At 40.5% G+C, this 17,883-nt stretch overlaps 4 protein-coding genes across 6 annotated transcripts; 3 read left to right on the forward strand and 1 right to left on the reverse strand.

Annotated features, from left to right (window-relative positions):
• The first annotated feature begins 49 nt into the window (after positions 1 to 49).
• LOC105566071 (replication protein A 70 kDa DNA-binding subunit) lies at positions 50 to 5,163 on the forward strand. Its single transcript, XM_012019785.1, has 13 exons — positions 50 to 279; positions 1,288 to 1,335; positions 1,709 to 1,920; positions 1,998 to 2,143; positions 2,252 to 2,342; positions 2,439 to 2,601; positions 2,725 to 2,929; positions 3,240 to 3,352; positions 3,426 to 3,592; positions 3,884 to 4,118; positions 4,215 to 4,298; positions 4,393 to 4,587; positions 4,746 to 5,163. The coding sequence occupies exons 1-13, from the start codon at positions 250 to 252 to the stop codon at positions 4,866 to 4,868; spliced, it is 1,812 nt and encodes a 603-aa protein (XP_011875175.1). The 5' UTR covers positions 50 to 249; the 3' UTR covers positions 4,869 to 5,163.
• Positions 5,164 to 5,561: 398 nt separating this feature from the next.
• Positions 5,562 to 8,045, forward strand: LOC105566073. Its single transcript, XM_012019787.1, has 3 exons — positions 5,562 to 5,774; positions 7,106 to 7,402; positions 7,676 to 8,045. The coding sequence occupies exons 2-3, from the start codon at positions 7,114 to 7,116 to the stop codon at positions 7,894 to 7,896; spliced, it is 510 nt and encodes a 169-aa protein (XP_011875177.1). The 5' UTR covers positions 5,562 to 5,774; positions 7,106 to 7,113; the 3' UTR covers positions 7,897 to 8,045.
• LOC105566072 (probable protein BRICK1-B) lies at positions 7,984 to 9,385 on the reverse strand. Its single transcript, XM_012019786.1, has 3 exons — positions 9,182 to 9,385; positions 8,795 to 8,877; positions 7,984 to 8,096 (listed from the first exon to the last, which is right to left on the reverse strand). Exons 1-3 carry the CDS (start codon positions 9,300 to 9,302, stop codon positions 8,070 to 8,072), a joined length of 231 nt encoding a protein of 76 aa, XP_011875176.1. The 5' UTR covers positions 9,303 to 9,385; the 3' UTR covers positions 7,984 to 8,069.
• Positions 9,386 to 10,245: 860 nt separating this feature from the next.
• On the forward strand, positions 10,246 to 17,200 carry LOC105566074 (spermatogenesis-associated protein 20). Of its 3 annotated transcripts, none has more exons than XM_012019789.1 (13): positions 10,246 to 10,454; positions 13,039 to 13,218; positions 13,326 to 13,734; positions 13,861 to 13,986; positions 14,119 to 14,208; positions 14,288 to 14,551; positions 14,617 to 14,796; positions 14,977 to 15,186; positions 15,265 to 15,457; positions 15,564 to 15,735; positions 15,801 to 16,009; positions 16,164 to 16,360; positions 16,451 to 17,200. In XM_012019789.1, exons 2-13 carry the CDS (start codon positions 13,079 to 13,081, stop codon positions 16,721 to 16,723), a joined length of 2,463 nt encoding a protein of 820 aa, XP_011875179.1. In that variant the 5' UTR covers positions 10,246 to 10,454; positions 13,039 to 13,078; the 3' UTR covers positions 16,724 to 17,200. The 3 variants fall into 3 exon arrangements, with proteins under 3 accessions (XP_011875179.1, XP_011875180.1, XP_011875178.1); XM_012019790.1 differs by having other exon boundaries at positions 10,253 to 10,324; XM_012019788.1 differs by lacking the exon at positions 10,246 to 10,454 and adding an exon at positions 10,996 to 11,399.
• Positions 17,201 to 17,883: the final 683 nt, after the last annotated feature.

The following is a 17,883-nucleotide window of genomic DNA, read 5'->3' on the forward strand; positions in this document are numbered from 1 at the left end:
GCACCCTCACTCAACAGTTGTGTCTGCTGAACGCGGCCAACACGTGACGCATTCAGTGGAAACGCGCCTAAAGGCACGAAACGATTGCATGTAGAACGCACATCGATATCAACTATTCGGCGGGAAGCAGCGCAATAGGAGATCCGAAGATCGTCTGGATCAAGACTTTCCGACGAAAGGCCCCTTTTTGTTTGACGAGAGGTCACGATAGAATCTTCCAGCCACGCTGATAATAATTAACCACCAATCATGTATGACCTAACGGAAGGAGCGTTGGAGGTCAGTCTCTTTCGAGGTCGCTACGTCGTTAGGGCCTGAGCAGAATAGCTGTCTTGTATTCTTAAGTCGCAAGACGGTTATTGTGCGATCCTGAGCAGACTGGCTGTCTTGTACTCTGAAGACATAAGACAATTATTGTGCGTTACCTCAAAACAAAGGCTTAAAACATAGAACATTGTCTCAAGGCTGTCTTAAGGGTATAAGACAGTCTTGAGGCAATGTTTTATGTTTTAAGCCGTTGTCTTGAGGTAACGCACAATAACTGTCTTACGTCTTAAGAGTACAGGACAGCCGTTCTGCTCAGGTCCTTACTTTAAGACGAAGATTTAAAACGCAAAACATTGTCTTAAGAGTACAGAGAGCCGTTCTGCTCAGGTCCTAAGACTGATAGAAAATGATCCATAAATGCTTAGGCCCGGTCTACAATGAGTCGTTAGTCAGAAGTCGGAACTATATGTCGGTCCTTTTTCTTCCACCCAGAAAGGAAAAGGATCAACATATAGTTGCGACTTCTGACTAACGACTAACGACTGATTGTAGACCGGGCCTTAAGGGCCAGTTTCACAACTGCTAACCGAAGGTTAATTGAGTGTCTGTCTCTTCTTAGACAATAAGATAGAAAACGATAGGGAGTCGATTGAACTCTGGTTAACGGACGTTTGTGAAATTGGCCCTAAGTCTGTCTTAATCGTAGACATAGGACCTGAGCGAAATGACTGTTATGTATTCTTGATGTTTTATGTTTTAAATCTTTGTCTTAAAGTACCGCACAATAACTGTCTTGTGTCTTAAGAGTACAAGACAGCCATTCTGCTCTGGCCCGTAAGGCAAGGCAGAAAAATACTTAAGTCATGTACAATAGATTTTTATGGCTTAAGTTCTTCTCTGCGTTGCCCTAAGTCTGTCATGTCTACGACTAAGACAGACTTATTAAGTGTTTAAGGATCGTTCTCTGCCGTCAGCTTTATTGTATTGTCTTATTTGACAGCGAATATTTAATCATTTCAGAAAATCATGGCGGGCGTAGATGTCGTAGAACCAGTGCTCCAAGTATTAGTGAGTATGACAGGATGGGCAGCGTTCTGATCTGTTACATCATTGCAGATTGATACATTAAACCTGTTTATCCCGGAAGCGTGATACCGCTTTTACGCACGATGCATCATTTATCCTTGTTATTCACCAAATGTTAAAGAAGGATAAATTGCATTTGCACATGCGTGAACCAGAACGCACCCAAGATTGTGGGTTTACGTGTTCGTCATACTTTGGTATATTGTGTATCACAACTCGCGATATATGTCTATCGCGTTAGAGTTATTCTGATTGTCAAAAATTAGGACAGTGCACAGAACATGCTTTGGGTGTGGCAAGGATTCTATTTTATAACTTTTGAATGTAATCCCAATAATTTTATATAACATTACAGGGTTACAAAAAACTAGCGAGAACTGTCAACAAGGAGGGTGTTGATACTGATCGCTACAGATTGCTTGTATCTGACGGGAAGAAGTTAAACTCGTTCACGATGTTGGCCACTCAATTGAATAATCTGATCACCGACAGTATTTTGACCGAGAATGCAATCTGCAAAATATTAAACTATCACTTGAGTTCAGTGAACAATGGTGGCAGAGAAAAGTATTGTTTATCTACTTGTTTTATGCATTAAGCTAAGTAAATCATTCAAATACATGAAGCATATTTTATTCTGTCAGACGTGTGATTCTGATACTGGGTCTCGAGGTGTTGATTCCCGGCAGCGAAGTTGGGCACAAGATAGGTGATCCAACTAATTTGGAAGTTAAGTCAGAGACCGAGTCTACATCCACTTCCACAAGCGCAGCTGCACGCTACCAAATTAGTGAGTACATCGTTGCCTTGAACCAATTACGTGTTGAGTAAATTGAAGATCAACTTTACTGTATTTGCGATATTTTATGGAATACAAAATCTGTTTTGCTTATAACAGATGGTTCGGCCAAAAAAGATACTTCAAGTCATCATTCCTTCTCTGATATATCCACTACACCAATTGCAGCGTTAAGTCCTTACCAAAACAGGTGGGAGGATTTTGTTTTATATTTATTGTGTGAGATACATTTTTAGATGTTACATTGAAGAAATAAGAGACAATGTGTGTGATTAAATGCGTTTAGATGGGTGATCAAGGTCCGCGTGACTAGCAAGTCTGCAATCAGAACATGGAGCAATTCCCGCGGAGAGGGCAAGCTTTTCTCCATGGATCTGATTGATGAAAGTGGCGAAATTCGATGTACTGCATTCAGAGATATGTGCGACAAGTTCTATGACATGATAGAGGTATATATCATGCTACTAAGATTGGTGACAAGTATCGTATATATACATATAAGTGATAAGTATGATAAGATATATGGGTGATAAGGCCGAGGATTAAATTGTCGAGTGTTTTTATTTATGTAGCCTGGACATGTGTATTATATCTCGCGGTGCACGCTGAAAGCGGCGAACAAGCAATTTAATACATTGAAAAATGATTACGAGATGACGATGACCAGCGATACAGAAATCATACCTTGCCATGAAAAAAGCGATGACATCCCGACGTTGCAGTTTAACTTCTGTCCCATAAGTCAAGTGGAAAACAAAGAGAAAAATGAGTTAATAGGTACCTGCAATAGGCAATGTGCTTATAAGAGCTAATTAAATCTCAAATTCGAGTTACGTCAATCACGTGATTTTTTTTCATTATTGTATGTGTATTCTGCTGTCTTGTGATATTTAGATAATTTTCTTGTGTGTAAAATTTGCATAACTTGTCAACATTTACCTGTCTCTAAATTATCTAAGTATCAACTGGAATCTCATATTAAAGTCTTATTGCTACGTGATAAGTAATAATTTAAAATATATATGAGGTAAAATGAGACCTATGATTCAACGATTTTGAAAATAATGGGTATAATGATGCGTGATAGATGTCTTGGGTGTCGTTACAACTTTCAACGATGTACAACATATTGTACAGCGATCTACCGGCCGAGAGCTCGTCAAGAGAGATGTCAATATCGTCGACGACAGTAGTACGATGGTAAGCAATTTATTGACACGACTAAATTTTAACATTTTGCTGTTATGGATAAATAAACGAATTTTTTAATTAGGTATGCGTTACACTATGGGGAAAACAAGCCGAGGACTTCGATGGTTCCAATAACGCGATCTTGGCCATTAAAGGAGCGCGTGTGGGTGAATTCAATGGTGGAAAAAACCTGTCCCTTATGAATTCTTCGGTGCTTGAAAAGGATCCTGATCTCCCTGAAGCACACAGGTATATTCAAGCTGATTCTTTATTAAAACAATTCTAGTTTTGTTATAATTAAAATTTATTTGTAATCGACTATAAAAGAGAAATGGCTTCAATTTCTAACTGCTCTTTATGCAATTTTTAATATTAATTAATTTTTCAATTGTAACTTTTATTAGAATCTGTTGCTATCTAGAATGACTTCTAACAAGTTTCTTTAAGGATAATATGTTGTAAATATACAATGTTGGAGATATAATTACATAAAGACACAGTAATGTACAATTATATGATGTATTGTGATGTGTATTTCAGATTGCGCGGATGGTACACTGCAGGTGGCCATTCAGAAAATGCTAAATCATTATCGAGAGCAGGCGGAAGTGGTGACTCAAACATGCCGTTATACACTTTCCAGGAGGCAACCGAAGCTCGATTGGGAGAGAAAATGAATCTCTCAGATGCATTTATGGTGGTGGCGACCATCAACATGATTCGCATGGAAAATGCTATCTATAAGGCATGTCCCATAGAAAGTTGTAAGAAAAAAGTGAGTAGTATGCGTCATGAATAAAATTTATAAAACGAAAATTCGATGATGTTTTCTAGCTACAAAATATGAATTATCATAAAACTTCAATTTCAGTTAATCGATCAATCTACTGGAGTATTTAGATGTGAGAAGTGTAACAAGGAATATCCAAATTTCTCATATCGATTGCTGGCAAGTGTACGTATATTGTTCTTGCGCTGTTCTTATTTATTATTTGCAAGTACCTATATTTCGATACATCTGTTTGACTTATTGTCGTAACAATTCTCAGATGAATATAGTGGATGCGACAGGCAATCGCTGGATAACTGCCTTTAGTGAAGAAGCTGAGAAGGTATTGGGTATATCGGCACAAAACTTGGGGGAATTGAAAGAGAGCGATAACGATGCCTATTTGCATAAATTCGGCGAGGCGACTTTCAAAAGATTCATTTTCAACTTGAGAGCGAAATCCGAAGTTTTCCAGGTAATCGATACAGTGTGCATTTCATTATACTAATAAGATTCCCCCTCCTTCCCTCTTTCTAATTTTCGTAGCAATCTTATTTTTTTACCTGTATATAAATCATGTTCTAGGATATATGTATATATTTTTTTTCTAACAATTTTTTCTACGTTTTGCAGGATGAAATGAGAATAAAACACATCTGTGTATCAGTTGCGCCGTTAAATTACAAGACTTACCTCACACATCTGATAGACAAAGTCTCTAAGTTGGCGCACATCGAAAAATTAGAATCCAACTAGATAAGATTCTATACGTTTGCGCGATTAATTTAAGTATTATGGTCGTTTCTGTGAATTTTCTTTCAAGTATCTTATTTAGAGTGTTTCTATTATTAGATGAAATTCGATCATTCTTTAATGTAAAAGCTCATCGAATTCATCGCGTAAGATAAAATTGATATACGTATAATCACATTAATCGAATATGCATTACCTCCCACAAAAATATTTATAATATTTCTTTGTATTGCGGTTGCTATGTAATAGCATTTACTTTTACAATTTTCATGAAATAAATTTCTAATTTGCACATTGATTTTTGTATTATTTCACGACCTAATGGCAATTAAATAATACGATTGGAAAATGTGTTTCATTACTTGTTGTTTCGGCTTCCTCTTCAGATCCGAAAAGTACGGTGTCTTTCAGAATTTTCCGTACAACAGTAATATAATAAATCAAATGGAAACGAGAACGCCAAATTATTGCTACGTGAAAAGGCACCCTTACGTAAATAAGAGTTATTTATAAAATATTAATATCCTGTACTCTTTGTATCTTTAGGACATTTTTCTGCAGCAAGAACTCGTCTCTTACCGCAAGTCCATCTATCTCTATCTATCCCTCCCCCGCCCTCCTCATCTTCGTCACTTCTCGTCAGCTGATTTCCCGGATGGAAGAGACGAAACGAAATGCGACGTCGGTAATTTCCAATGTTACCAACCGTCCTTGCTTCTTTTCACCGGCAGAGGCCACAGGCCGAATCTACCTCCGGCGCCCGTGTGAGACCCGCACGCACATTACACGAATACACGATACTTCCGATACGTTTTAGAGCATCTTCGGGGGTGCGGTATATCCAGACCGACGTGCCACTGTCTGCATTTATGGCGAATTGAGTCTGCGAGGCTTGACCCAGGACTCGCGGTGCGTACGCATACACACGCATGCATGTAGAGCCATCGACGTTATGTCATCCTTGGCCAGAATATCTGCGTCTCGTCGCTTGACGCCTCTCTTTCTTCCCTTCGCACGGGACCGTGACAATGCCGTTGCTAAATTACGACATAAATATTCGCGCGAGATGCACTCGTTCCTCGGGGGGAGGGGGGGGGCGAACAATGAACCAATTATTATCTAGTAATTGTTATCTAACAACTGTTTTCGTAAACACGCTTTTACGGCAGAGTCGAGTCCCATGTGTGGACATTTCATTCTCGGACGTTTACGTACGCCACAATCATATATTATTGATGTATGATTGTACTCTTAAGACATATCCAAGTTAATCGACGGTTCTGATTACTGGAAGTCTAGCATTTTTCACCGAAGGTACAGAAACGCGATAAGAGCTGCGCTCTACTTGACGCGACAGATATTTTAAAGTAATTTAAAGCGTTCTCTTGCTCCTTTCTTCATCAAAAGGAAGGAGAAGAAGAATGCATTTGCAGCGAGCACAGCCAGCACAGACCGTGCCCAGTCGTAAGAAACTCTTTGGCTGATGGCAGAGAACGATTCGTAAACGCTTAACACTGTCTCAAGCCCGGTTTCACCAAACGTCGCTCAACTTTAATCCGAGTTTAATTCACGTTTGCCTCTTTCCAGCTGTTGCTCTAGAAATGGACAAACACGAAACTGAGATTAAAGTTAGGCGACATTTGGTGAAACCAGGATGTCAATTCTGTATCTTACATTACAGTGAAAATGCTAAAAGTTAATAGCCTTGTCTCTTTCCAGCCGTTCCCCTAGAAGAGACGAAGCCGCTCACTTTTCGCATTTTCGCTGTATGTATCGTATGATACAGAATTAACCCCCTGGCCTTAGGCCCGGTCTACAATGAGCTGTTAGTCGTTAGTCGGAAGTCGGAACTATATGTCGGTCCTTTTTCTTCCACCCAGAAAGGAAAAGGATCAACATATAGTTGCGACTTCTGACTAACGACTAACGACTCATTGTAGACCGGGCCTTAGAAAGAAACAAAGGATGTTAACCAAAGGGCAAAAAGTTAGGGTCTGAGCAGAATGGCTGTCTTGTACTCTTAAGACATTAAGACAGTTATTGCGCGTTACCTCAAGACAACGGCTTGAAACATAAAACATTGTCTTAAGACTGTCTTAAAAGTATAAGACAGCCATTCTGCTCAAGCCCTTGCCCGACGGTTGGGACAATCGAGCCTGAAACAGTCGTAAGCGTTTACGGATCGTTCTCTGCCTTTGCGTGCAACCTGACTCATGGCAGTCTCTCTCTCTCTGTTTTAGCCTCAACCATGCTGTTAACTTATTTTTGGAATAATTGGAGGTACAGCGACTCGCCGGAGGGCCAGCGTCCATTCGAGAAGCTGGTCGGACTGACGAAATTTGGATTCGCCGGCAGTTTCGCGATGGGCATGTACGACTCCATACTCATATCTCAGACTCAGACCTTCTGGAGTACGGTGAACTGCTTCTCCTACTGGATCGTACCCGTCACTGCCATGTGCGCCACGTTCGCCTCCGTGGCGTATACAACAACGAAGATTAGGGGGAAGGACGGCTATCTCAATTACATTCTAGCCTGTACGTAACATACAGACGTAGGCTGATCGCAGAGAACCATTTGTAAACGTTTAAGTCTGTCCTGGTCGCAAACGTACGGCAGGGCAGAGAAAAACTCGAGTCGCGAAAGTCTATTGTATACGTCTTACGTTTTTGATCATAAGCTATTACGTTGCTTTGCGCTCTGACCCTAAGACAGACTTGAGTGCTCGCGGATAGTTTTCTGCAGTCAGCCGTAGGCGAATCCACCGGAGATGTCGGCAGCTATCGGATTTCCTTGTATACTCGTTGCAGCATTAGCTTGCGGTGGGATCTGCTACCGTTGGCAGAAGCACGGCCCGTTCGCTTATCAGTTCACAGTCGTGTTGGCGATTCTCGCCACGATCAAGAAGAACGGCGACCTGACCGGCTGGAATCCCCTTCCGATGAACCCGGAAGTGCGCACGGCACACACTAGCTTCCCTTGGGACTTCACCCTCGTGAAGGACCCCAGAGGACGTAGGGAGTGGGAGTAATCTTTCATGTACAGAGAGAGAGAGAAATTAGTGCTGACACAAGTTAAATGAGGATACTGTACAATTGTTACAAAAAGATACAAGATGTGTCTTTCGTCATGTATTTATTCACGTTCTAGTACAGGAAATAAAAGGGATTGTAAAAAGGACGTCGTATCACATGCGTGGAAGCATTACGTCAGCGTCTCGCCCTTTGTGACCTGTCAAACAAGTGAGATACAAACAATGAGAAGGAAGATACACACGGTAATGTCGTGAGAGAAACGCCACGTTACCAAGGTTGTAAACCGGAGCAAAAATACGTTCTTTGGAGCGGTTTTGAACCGGTTCGAATTTAAAAACCGCTCCGCAAACCGGATGAATTTACGGAATAAATTATTTGGAACTTGGAATGTAAACCGAACCGGAGCGAATAAGATTGTAAACCGGAGCATAAATACGTTCTTTGGAGCGGTTTTGAACCGGTTCGAGTTTAAAAACCGCCCCGAAAACCGAATGAATGAAGTAAATTATTTAGAACTTGGAATACAAATCGAACCGAACTGGTGAAATTTGCACATTTACCACCTCTCCAGCTATGTAGCAAAGATTCAAACGTGGTAAATCTTTTTAAATAAATTAAATCCTTTTTAGATAAAGAAACCGCTCCAAAACTGGTTTTTCATGCTCCGGTTCGAAACCGGAGCGTTTGAAATCATAATAAAAAATGGTTCGCTCCGGATCGGAACGATTTTATAATTGAAATTTTGATCCGTTCTCTCGGAGCGGATACACTTCAATGGTTCGGTTCGGTTTACAACTCTGCACGTTACTGATATACGATACTAAGAGATGAATTACTTTTTATAATTCAGTAATATAATATTCTAATGTAAATAGAAGAAGTAAAATCGCTTACGCATGCCTCGAGATATTCGATTCGCCGCTCGAGGGTCGTTAGCTTTTCGTTGAGGACCGCTATCCTCGACCGACAAGACATATCTAAGGGAAAAAATAATATTGCAGCGTACAAAATACTAAAAATACAAGTGACTTATACCCGTTTCTACCAACGCAGTTTAACTGTAATCTCGATTCAACTTACATTGTATCCTTTTCTAGTTTTGCGAATTGGAAAAAGACAGGAAATAATTTAAGCCGAGATTAAAGTTGATCTGCATTGGTAGAAACGGGCATTAGTCCTACTCGCAAAGTTTGAAGATTTAGCACTCGCTGGAGAAGAAAACAATTCGTACATGAAAGGGTCAATAGCAGTTTCGCGAGCAAAATACGAATGGCGAATTACCAAAAGAGTTAAGAAAATCCGTGATCTTTTTAATACTGCCGGTGATAACTTCTATGTATTCGCGGTTAGCCCAGTCCTGTTGAATCTGTTTCTGTATCGCTTCTCGGTGTATGGCTGCCATTCTCCCCGTCACCACAGCACGTAACTCTCTTTCCCTCGAGTCTCCTCTGGCTAAATTGCCGAGATGTATTGCCGAGCGAAGGGAGCCGCCTACGACAATTCTATCGCATTGTTTGGCGTTTGTCAGATCAACAGGAGCGCGACGAGAATAATTTCCGAGCACCGAATCGATTTCAGGGATCTCGCGCGGGCAAGGCGAGAAATTCCCTATCGACGTCGAAAAGTACGTTCTCTACTCTATCGGCTGCGTTCGCAAATATGCAACCGGTAATAGTTTTTCTGCTGAAACTTTTATTGCTCTCTCACAAATAGAAGGGAGAAAAGGGAACTTTCAGAGTTCAACGCGATTCCTGAGTTCTTGCATTCACAACTCCGGGAACTTTTGAAAAACTTGAGTAGTAAAACTTAAAGCGGGGAGCACACTTTTGCTTACGCATAACGAATTTGATTGGTCTACAAGCAAATGCAGCGACAAAAAAGTTGTTAGGCTTCTAAACTTAATTTCAATGATAGCGTGCTGTTCTCTGATTTATACCCGTTTCTACCAACGCAGTTTAACTTTAATCTCGGTTCAACTTGCTTTGTATCTTTCTCTAGTTTTATGAATTGGAAAAGGATCCAAGAAGTAATTTAAGCTGAGATTAAAGTTAATCTGCATTGGTAGAAACGGGCATTAGTCTGATTAGTGGAACACTGCCAATCTGCACACAAAAGCCATAATTTGTATATTACACGAATGTTTTTTCGCGAATTGACAGTTCTAGGGGCAAAAGGTGCCAAAAGTGGCAGAATCGCTCTCGAGCATCGCAGGCCTTGATTATTTCATATTTCGGTCATATCTCCCTGATATTTTACCGCTGGATGTGGTGCAGTGACGTCAGATCTTTGACGATTCGCCTGCACGACTAAAGGAGAATAGATTTTGGGACGCGCGGGGAACTCGCGTCTACCCGATTATCGATTGGTCGGCCGAGACTCAACTCACACGACGGGACGATTCACGCTTGCGGATCCTCGAGAAACGTAAATAGTGCATGACAGCTGCGGGCGCACATGGTATAGGCTTTTTAGATCGTCGGTGCTTATTGATCCGTTGATCGCGAGACGTGGCCGCCGTTCCAAGACGCTACCGATTAAAATGTCGTCGCGCCAGGTAAGGGGCAGCCTCGGTTATTTTCGCTTCATCTCCTTGTACGTGCGTACCTCATACTCGAGACAATGTTCGAGATATATTTATAGTATCGGGAGTACGTCGAGAATAGAGAAATGTGGAGCTTGGAGATACCCCGATATGCTCCTCCTCCCTTTCTACCAATTTGTAGAAATTGCCAGAGATTGGTAGAAACTCAATTGTCTCTCCATTTGGCGCTGTGCTCGTTTATTGCGTCTTATAATATTGACGTCATATCAAACGTCTCGACGTTGCATCATATTTTCCTAGTGGAAGCGTTATCGCAAACTGTTCTGCACGTCTGTGGAATCGCGGCGATAAATTTTGTCACACATATTTTATTTATTATCTCATTAACACGAATAGAATTATAATAAATGTTTTTTCCTTCATTTTTCATACGGACAGAATTGTCGAGGAACTTAAGTTACGCAGCTAAGAGTCTTATCTCAGGATCCGCTGGATCGTCGATCTTAATCAATTGCTTGTCAACTCGACCGGAGCTTGGTCTCAGAGTCGTTTTGATGTCCATTTCTGTCGGTGCTGAATTAACTTTAATCTCATTGTCAGTTTAATCTATATTTTATTCTGATTCTTGGACCAGGGTAAAGATGGAGAGTAAGATGAACCGAGATTGAAATTAATTACATTGGCAGAAATGGACGTTAATCGGCATTTTCCATCGAGAATCGTCAGCGTAGCTTCTTTTTACTCTCACTACTATTATTGCTGATATTATAATGAGAAAACCATGTTCGTAACCGGTTGCGTCCGGTCACGTGACCGCTCGAGCTCTCGACGCGCGTGCATGCTCGAAAGTGCGCAGCAATTAGCCCGGCGATCGGCGCGCCATCTGGCGACCCGAATCAACGGGAGGAAACTCGAGGCTGCGAAGAGTCTGCATTCTACGTTGGACCGAGAGCCCCCGTATGTAACGCCGTTATCGGCTTATCAATCCTTATCTGATCGTCGGGAGGTTCGACGCAGGATTTGCGACACCCCGAGCGATCTCTCGCGACGGCCGGACGTCGCGCCGGACGTCGCGCGACGACTGCTCGGTAGAATCTACGCGGCGCGTAGATCCGCCATTTTCTACTTGCGCCCGGTACCGGGTGGCCCGCGAATTTTTGACGGCTGCTTCGCGGGCGCGCATGAACGCGCGAGCTACATCTCGTAAAGTGCACGTCGACGGCTTTTTCGCATTTCAATGCACTTACAAAGACACGCGCTCGATTCTCCGTTTAAATTTAATATAGATTGAATTAAATGGGCCGCTCCGTATAAGTAGAGTAGAATGCATTATCCGAGTTTAGAGCTGTTTATTTAAGATGTACATAAACGATTATATATGTAAATTTAAATTTTACACTTTCACTGTGTTTGCGTCGTAGAGATTAAACGTATTGTAATTTTATTGTAGATAGTTTGAATGCTGTAGACGCGAAACTAAGGAATCTTTACGTTTTAATCATTGCAAATAAGTGGCTTTGCTAGAGTTGTTAAAAAATTAGATAGAGGATAATGATTTAACAAGATATTAAAGGCGATCATGGAGATGGCAGGAAAAGAGGTGGTAGCATGACTTTTGTATCTTTGCTATACATTCAATAAACAAAAGTAATTTTTACACGCCGAAAGTATATCCATTAATCGACAAAAATATCTATAGATAAAAAACTAATATATTATATTTCTGGCTTAGAATTGTTTGTTACGTAGCAAATTTTTGTAAGTAGGATTTTCTTTATATTACTCTTCATTAAGTAAATTACATTGATATATGTTGATATAAGCATTTTACCTTCATTAAGGTAAAATGTAGCCTGACATTTAGTAGGCAGCATTTTTTGCACTTATCTCGCGGATGTTTTTCTTTGCGCGTCGATTAATTATCGTCTGTTCACTAAACACAATTCAGTTAAGTAAACTGCATCTTGCGGTCGACGAATGAGCGACATGAGAATTACATATTGAGTACATTGCCATTGTACCAGGAGAGTTGTATAAGAATATCTGTTTAATAATTACTTTTCGAGAGGCAGAAAAAGAATAGGGGAAAGATTAATTAATTATTTATTAATTATTGAAAGAAACTGCTTATTATCACCTGCTGTTTTGCTTTCTGTTAAATGAGCAACTCCTAGTAGCACAGTGCATTGGCCAAATATTGGTCCAATGTTGGTTATATATTAGAAATGCGTTGGTCGATATTGTCCAACGTAAAGCCAATATTGGCCATGGAATAAATGTAAATATTACGCAATAATAATTATATAATATTAGATTTATATTGGAAGTGCATTGGCCAATATTCAACAATGTAATAGGAATATTTGTCTAAATAAGTGTCAATATTAAACCAGTATTGCTAAACCGACATATCGGCTAAATAAGAGAAGGCGTCTACCTTACAATATTGGACCAATATTGGGAATACTAGATTTACATTATTTTCCAATATTGCGCCAATATATTGTGCTACTAGGGACACTATTATAATGCTACTTATTCAATAATATTCGATTTAATTATTATTTAATAATTATTCGACTGTTTGTATGTTCAGGATCATCTTCACTGCGTACATTCTCCATGCCAGGCGTGTTATGATTTTGGGAAGATGTAATTCGTCAATAGCCCGCTGCTTCTCTGAGTTATCTAAGAAACAGGGGAGTGCGGGAGCGCAGGGGTGTCGTACAAAAGTTTATCTCACCGAACGTGCCACTACTGTTGCGTGTACGAAGAGGTGATTATATCATATTACGTACACACGCTTGTATATTTTATTTCTATTGTTTTGCTTGATGTTTGATAAAGGTGATTATTGATAATTACGTTTAAAAAAAAAACCAGATTGTCCACCTCGTTGCCTATCCTGACGCCAGCCTGCACGATGGATTCGGTATTCATCCGAAATCCACTACGTCAGAAGTCCCAAAAGGCCAGCGAGAAGGCCACCGAACAGCCTGAAGTGAAAAAGAATCGCTTGATATTGGAAAAATCACCGTATCTATTGGAACACGCGACCAATCCTGTGGACTGGTATCCCTGGGGTGACAAGGCTCTGAAAAGGGCGAAGGAGGAGAACAAGATAATCTTTGTGTCGATCGGCTACTCCACATGTCACTGGTGCCACGTGATGGAGAAGGAGTCGTTTAAGAACGAGGAAATCGCGAAAATTATGAACGAGAATTTCGTTAATATCAAAGTGGACAGAGAAGAGAGGCCCGATATTGACGCGATGTGCATGATGTTTGTTCAGGCAGGTGTCCAATTTATTCCTTTCCATTATGCGAGGTCTGAGAACAAGCAGTAAAATGTATTTGCTACTTATAATTGGTTATTAGCTCTCTGCTCAATGTACTGACGAAGATATTTAATTTGATAGAGATTGAGAGGCCATGGCGGCTGGCCGCTGAGTGTTTTCCTGACGCCGGATTTGATGCCGATTACGGGCGGGACATACTTCAGCGCTGCAATGTTTACGTTGTACTTGGAACGAATTGCGAAAGAGGTATAGGCACAGCATGTGATATATTTTGCTTTACGTAATTTGCATCTATTTTATCACATACAATTTTGCAAGTTATTTTTATAGAATGGATAAAATTAGACACATAAATGATAACATTTTCTTTTATTCTAGTGGACGGAGGAGAAAAACAAAATGGTCAAATCCGCCACTACTATAACAGAACGTTTGAAGAAATTGGCCACGAGCAGACATGACGTAAAAGTGAGCGAATGCTATTTAAGGATTTCGAGGCCTTAAAACTATTTTATTTACTGTATCTATTGATTGATTTGTGACACAGGATGATGGAGTTCCCCCAATTGATTGTGCATTCTTGTGTGCCCATATCCTGTTTAACATATACGATAAGGAGTATGGCGGATTTGGCAGCGCGTTTGCCACGAATCCGAACTCGCCGAAATTTCCTGAACCGTGCAATTTAAATTTTCTTCTCAGCATACATGCTCTAAGTACTTCTGCCATGTTGGTTGAGATGTCTTTAGACGCATGCCTGAACACCTTAAGGAAAATGGCTTACGGCGGGATTCACGATCACATAGGGAAAGTAAGGCTTCTGCGTTTTCGTCGTTATAACGCGCGAACCGAATATTTAAATTATTTATCTCTCAGGGATTTCACCGGTATTCTGTGGATACTCAATGGAGAGTGCCTCATTTCGAGAAAATGCTTTACGATCAAGCTCTGATAATACAATGTTATGCTGACACGTACATCGTTACGAAAGACTCCTTCTTTTCCGATATCGTAGACGATATCGCGACGTACACCCTTCGTGCGTTACGACACAAGGTATTATATTGCGTTTTTATTCGTTCGTCTGGTGATACTTTGAATGTGTGCTCTAGCTACAACGCTTATTCCAACTTACGAGAAATGTTTTTCTTCACTTAGACTTTTTGAAATCAAAGTTATACAGAGCGACAAACATGCGGGAGGATATAAAATATTTACAGAATGCAAATTATTCAGGAAGGTGGTTTCTTCTGCGCGGAGGACGCGGACTCGCTACCTAATCCAGACGCCTCAGCGAAACGAGAAGGCGCATTTTATGTTTGGACCTATGACGAACTTAAGTCTCTTTTAAAAAAGAAAGTACCTGGTAAGGACAATGTTAGATATTTTGACCTTATCTGCCGACAATTCTCAGTGCGGAAGGAAGGAAATGTAGAGAGTTCACAAGTATGTTTTGCAATCGGGACCGTAAAAACAAATGAAATGTTTGAACAAGATTTGTGAGTGTGATTTTCTGCAATGTAGGATCCTCATGGCGAGCTCACAGGCAAAAACGTACTTTGGATGCAATCGGGAATAGAGGATACCGCTAACCATTTCAAGCTTAGCGTGGAGGACACACAAAAATATATTCAGGAAGCCTGTGATAAATTGTTTCTCACCAGATCAGAGAGACCGTTGCCTGGCCTGGATGACAAGATCATCACAGCATGGAACGGTAAATGAATTGTAATGAGTGACGTTTGTGTCACCATCGCCGTGACAGAGTTTCGTGGGGCGCATTTCCGTAATGTCTGATCTAACGATTTTTGATCGATTTACAGGCCTTATAATAAGTGGCCTTGCGCGTGCTGGAATTGCTGTAAAGAACCAGAGATATGTTGAAGCAGCGACGGAAGCTGCCAAATTCATCGAGCAATATCTGTTCGATAAAGAGAAACGTATACTACTACGCAGTTGTTATCGTAGGGGAACGGACGATGCAATTGTACAGACGTAAGTACTGTCTTACATCCGTATTAATGTCACGCATGCAAGATCTATGATACGATGATTTATAGGAAAGTTCCGATATCTGGCTTCCATGAGGATTACGCGTTCCTCGTGAAAGGATTGCTCGACTTGTACGAGGCCACCTTCGACCCGCACTGGCTCGAGTTTGCCGAAGAGCTGCAGAATATTCAGGACCGATTGTTCTGGGACTCGAAGGACGGCGGTTACTTCTCTATGGCCGAGAAGTCTCCGATACTTACGATACGAACGAAAGACTGTACGTTTAGTTGCTTTTCTAGTAATTTTAGTAGGCTTTAATGTCAAGCCAAATATTTTTTTAACATAACTGAATATCTCTTTGCATTATTTGTTAACCGTATTTTGATATACATAGGTAAAACTTTATTAACGTCTAATGTTTTTCGTTATAGCTGATGATGGCGCACAACCGTCCAGTAATTCACTCGCGTGTTCCAATATGCTGCGCCTAGCAACTTACCTGGATCGCGACGATCTCCGGAATAATGCTGCAAAACTTGTGTGCGCGTTCGGCAACAAACTGGTGAACTGTCCGGCTGCATGTCCACAAATGATGTTATCGCTAATCGAGTATCATCAGCCGACGCAGGTGGGTGTTCCTGTTTCTGAAAAACTGACAACAGCGTTTTGTGAGACTGAGAGCTCTCGATATACGTTTCCAATGAATTTTTCTTTTCAGATTTATGTAACTGGAAAAATGGATGCCAAGGAGACGGTTGAGATGTTGAATATAATTCGCGAGCGTCTGATGCCTGGTAGAGTGCTCATATTTGCGGACTCTGAGCGGTCGGACAACATACTGTTCCGTAGGAACGAAATTGTTAAGAGAGTGAAACCGCAGGAAAACCGAACGACGGTCCTCATATGCCGCGACCGTTCATGTTCCCTACCCATCTCGGACACGAGCCTTCTCATTGCTGAGTTGGATAAAAAAGTGTTTACTGATTTATAAACGGCTAGTATGAAGACTAGAAACTGTCTTCATATTGGCTATGATCCACATCGCGACACGCGTTTGTCGGAAACGGCGGAACAACGAAATGGGAAAGATATGCCGCCACCAAAAATTACATAATGCAATACTAGATAGTGTAATCTTAAACCATAGATTAGTATATTCGGTCGCTAGCATAACATTTGTCGAGTAAATCGACGCAAGTAAATCGGCAAGTGATAAAATAGTTGTATATTGATAACAAATGGAACAATTGTAGATATTCGTAAAGAAAGAAAGAGAAAAATTCTAGGTCTATTTTGAGAAGACCAAATTGAAAGACAAGTCCCAATCCAACATGCATAGAGATCGTATAGATTGTATTTATGTATTTCAATGTGAAAATGTGATTTCAATGCGTAAATTCTATTAGTATTCTAGTATTCTATATTAATGTAGCGTGGCTATATAATAAACCAGTTGCATCACTCATAATACATTTTTTGTTACTTTGAAAATGTAACGCCAGTATTCTCGGCGTATCATTTCTCACTTCTGACTTCATTAAACAGGGACTAGGGGTTGGAACGACGTGTAACTCTGTGCTAACATGAGTGATTAGTAATAGTAGGGTCCTCTGTTCGATCCCTCGTCCCGCATATTTAAGTTTCTCTCGTGAACTGTAGTAAATGTTTCTATTTCTGATTTGATTTCTTGATTTTTATAGGTATTTATTACTATATGTGTAAAACATATACTCTTGAAGTATATAAGTTTCTTAGGATGCTTGTGATTAACTTCCACCGACCATTCAACCTCATTTATCAATCAAAACTTTTATTCACTTTAGCTTACAGCCAGAAAGTGGGACATTGTCAGCCTCATTATGATACGTGTAAAACTGATCTCGAAGTGTCGCTTTCTTAGCATACTTTTAAATAACTTCCACCACTTCAACCTCGTTGTTGGGTCAGGTTTGTATAAATCAAAGATTTGTAATTAAAATTTAAAGAAATCTAATATCCGAGGTTTGTCTTAACTTCCTTTGGCTGCCTTTGGCGTCTTTTACTTGAACTTAGTCGACAATTTTCCGCTGTCAAAGTTGATTTGCATCAAGCTGAAATTATTCATGACGTTTAAAGACACGTTACTTATTAAAGATAATCCTGTGTGTCGCT

The sequence above is a fragment of the Vollenhovia emeryi genome, unplaced genomic scaffold (assembly GCF_000949405.1).
Source record: "Vollenhovia emeryi isolate VEMERY1.0 unplaced genomic scaffold, V.emery_V1.0 DF939147.1, whole genome shotgun sequence".
In the NCBI taxonomy this organism is placed as follows: Eukaryota; Metazoa; Arthropoda; class Insecta; order Hymenoptera; family Formicidae; genus Vollenhovia; species Vollenhovia emeryi.

Bases quoted from the DNA above. Each gene is read 5' to 3' on its own strand.
- LOC105566071 (XM_012019785.1), top strand. From the start codon at position 250: ATGTATGACCTAACGGAAGGAGCGTTGGAG. The intron at 2,602-2,724 runs GTATATATCATG...TTATTTATGTAG, and splicing joins AGTTCTATGACATGATAGAG to CCTGGACATGTGTATTATAT. The intron at 2,930-3,239 runs GTACCTGCAATA...GATGCGTGATAG, and splicing joins AGAGAAAAATGAGTTAATAG to ATGTCTTGGGTGTCGTTACA.
- LOC105566073 (XM_012019787.1), top strand. From the start codon at position 7,114: ATGCTGTTAACTTATTTTTGGAATAATTGGAGGTACAGCGACTCGCCG. The intron at 7,403-7,675 runs GTACGTAACATA...TACTCGTTGCAG, and splicing joins TCTCAATTACATTCTAGCCT to CATTAGCTTGCGGTGGGATC.
- LOC105566072 (XM_012019786.1), bottom strand. From the start codon at position 9,302: ATGGCAGCCATACACCGAGAAGCGATACAGAAACAGATTCAACAGGAC. The intron at 8,878-9,181 runs GTAATTCGCCAT...TTTTTCCCTTAG, and splicing joins GGATTTTCTTAACTCTTTTG to ATATGTCTTGTCGGTCGAGG. The intron at 8,097-8,794 runs GTAAGCGATTTT...CTTGTTTGACAG, and splicing joins TCGAATATCTCGAGGCATGC to GTCACAAAGGGCGAGACGCT.
- LOC105566074 (XM_012019788.1), top strand. From the start codon at position 11,224: ATGTTCGTAACCGGTTGCGTCCGGTCACGTGACCGCTCGAGCTCTCGA. The intron at 13,735-13,860 runs GCAGGTGTCCAA...TTAATTTGATAG, and splicing joins TGTGCATGATGTTTGTTCAG to AGATTGAGAGGCCATGGCGG. The intron at 14,209-14,287 runs GTGAGCGAATGC...TTTGTGACACAG, and splicing joins CGAGCAGACATGACGTAAAA to GATGATGGAGTTCCCCCAAT.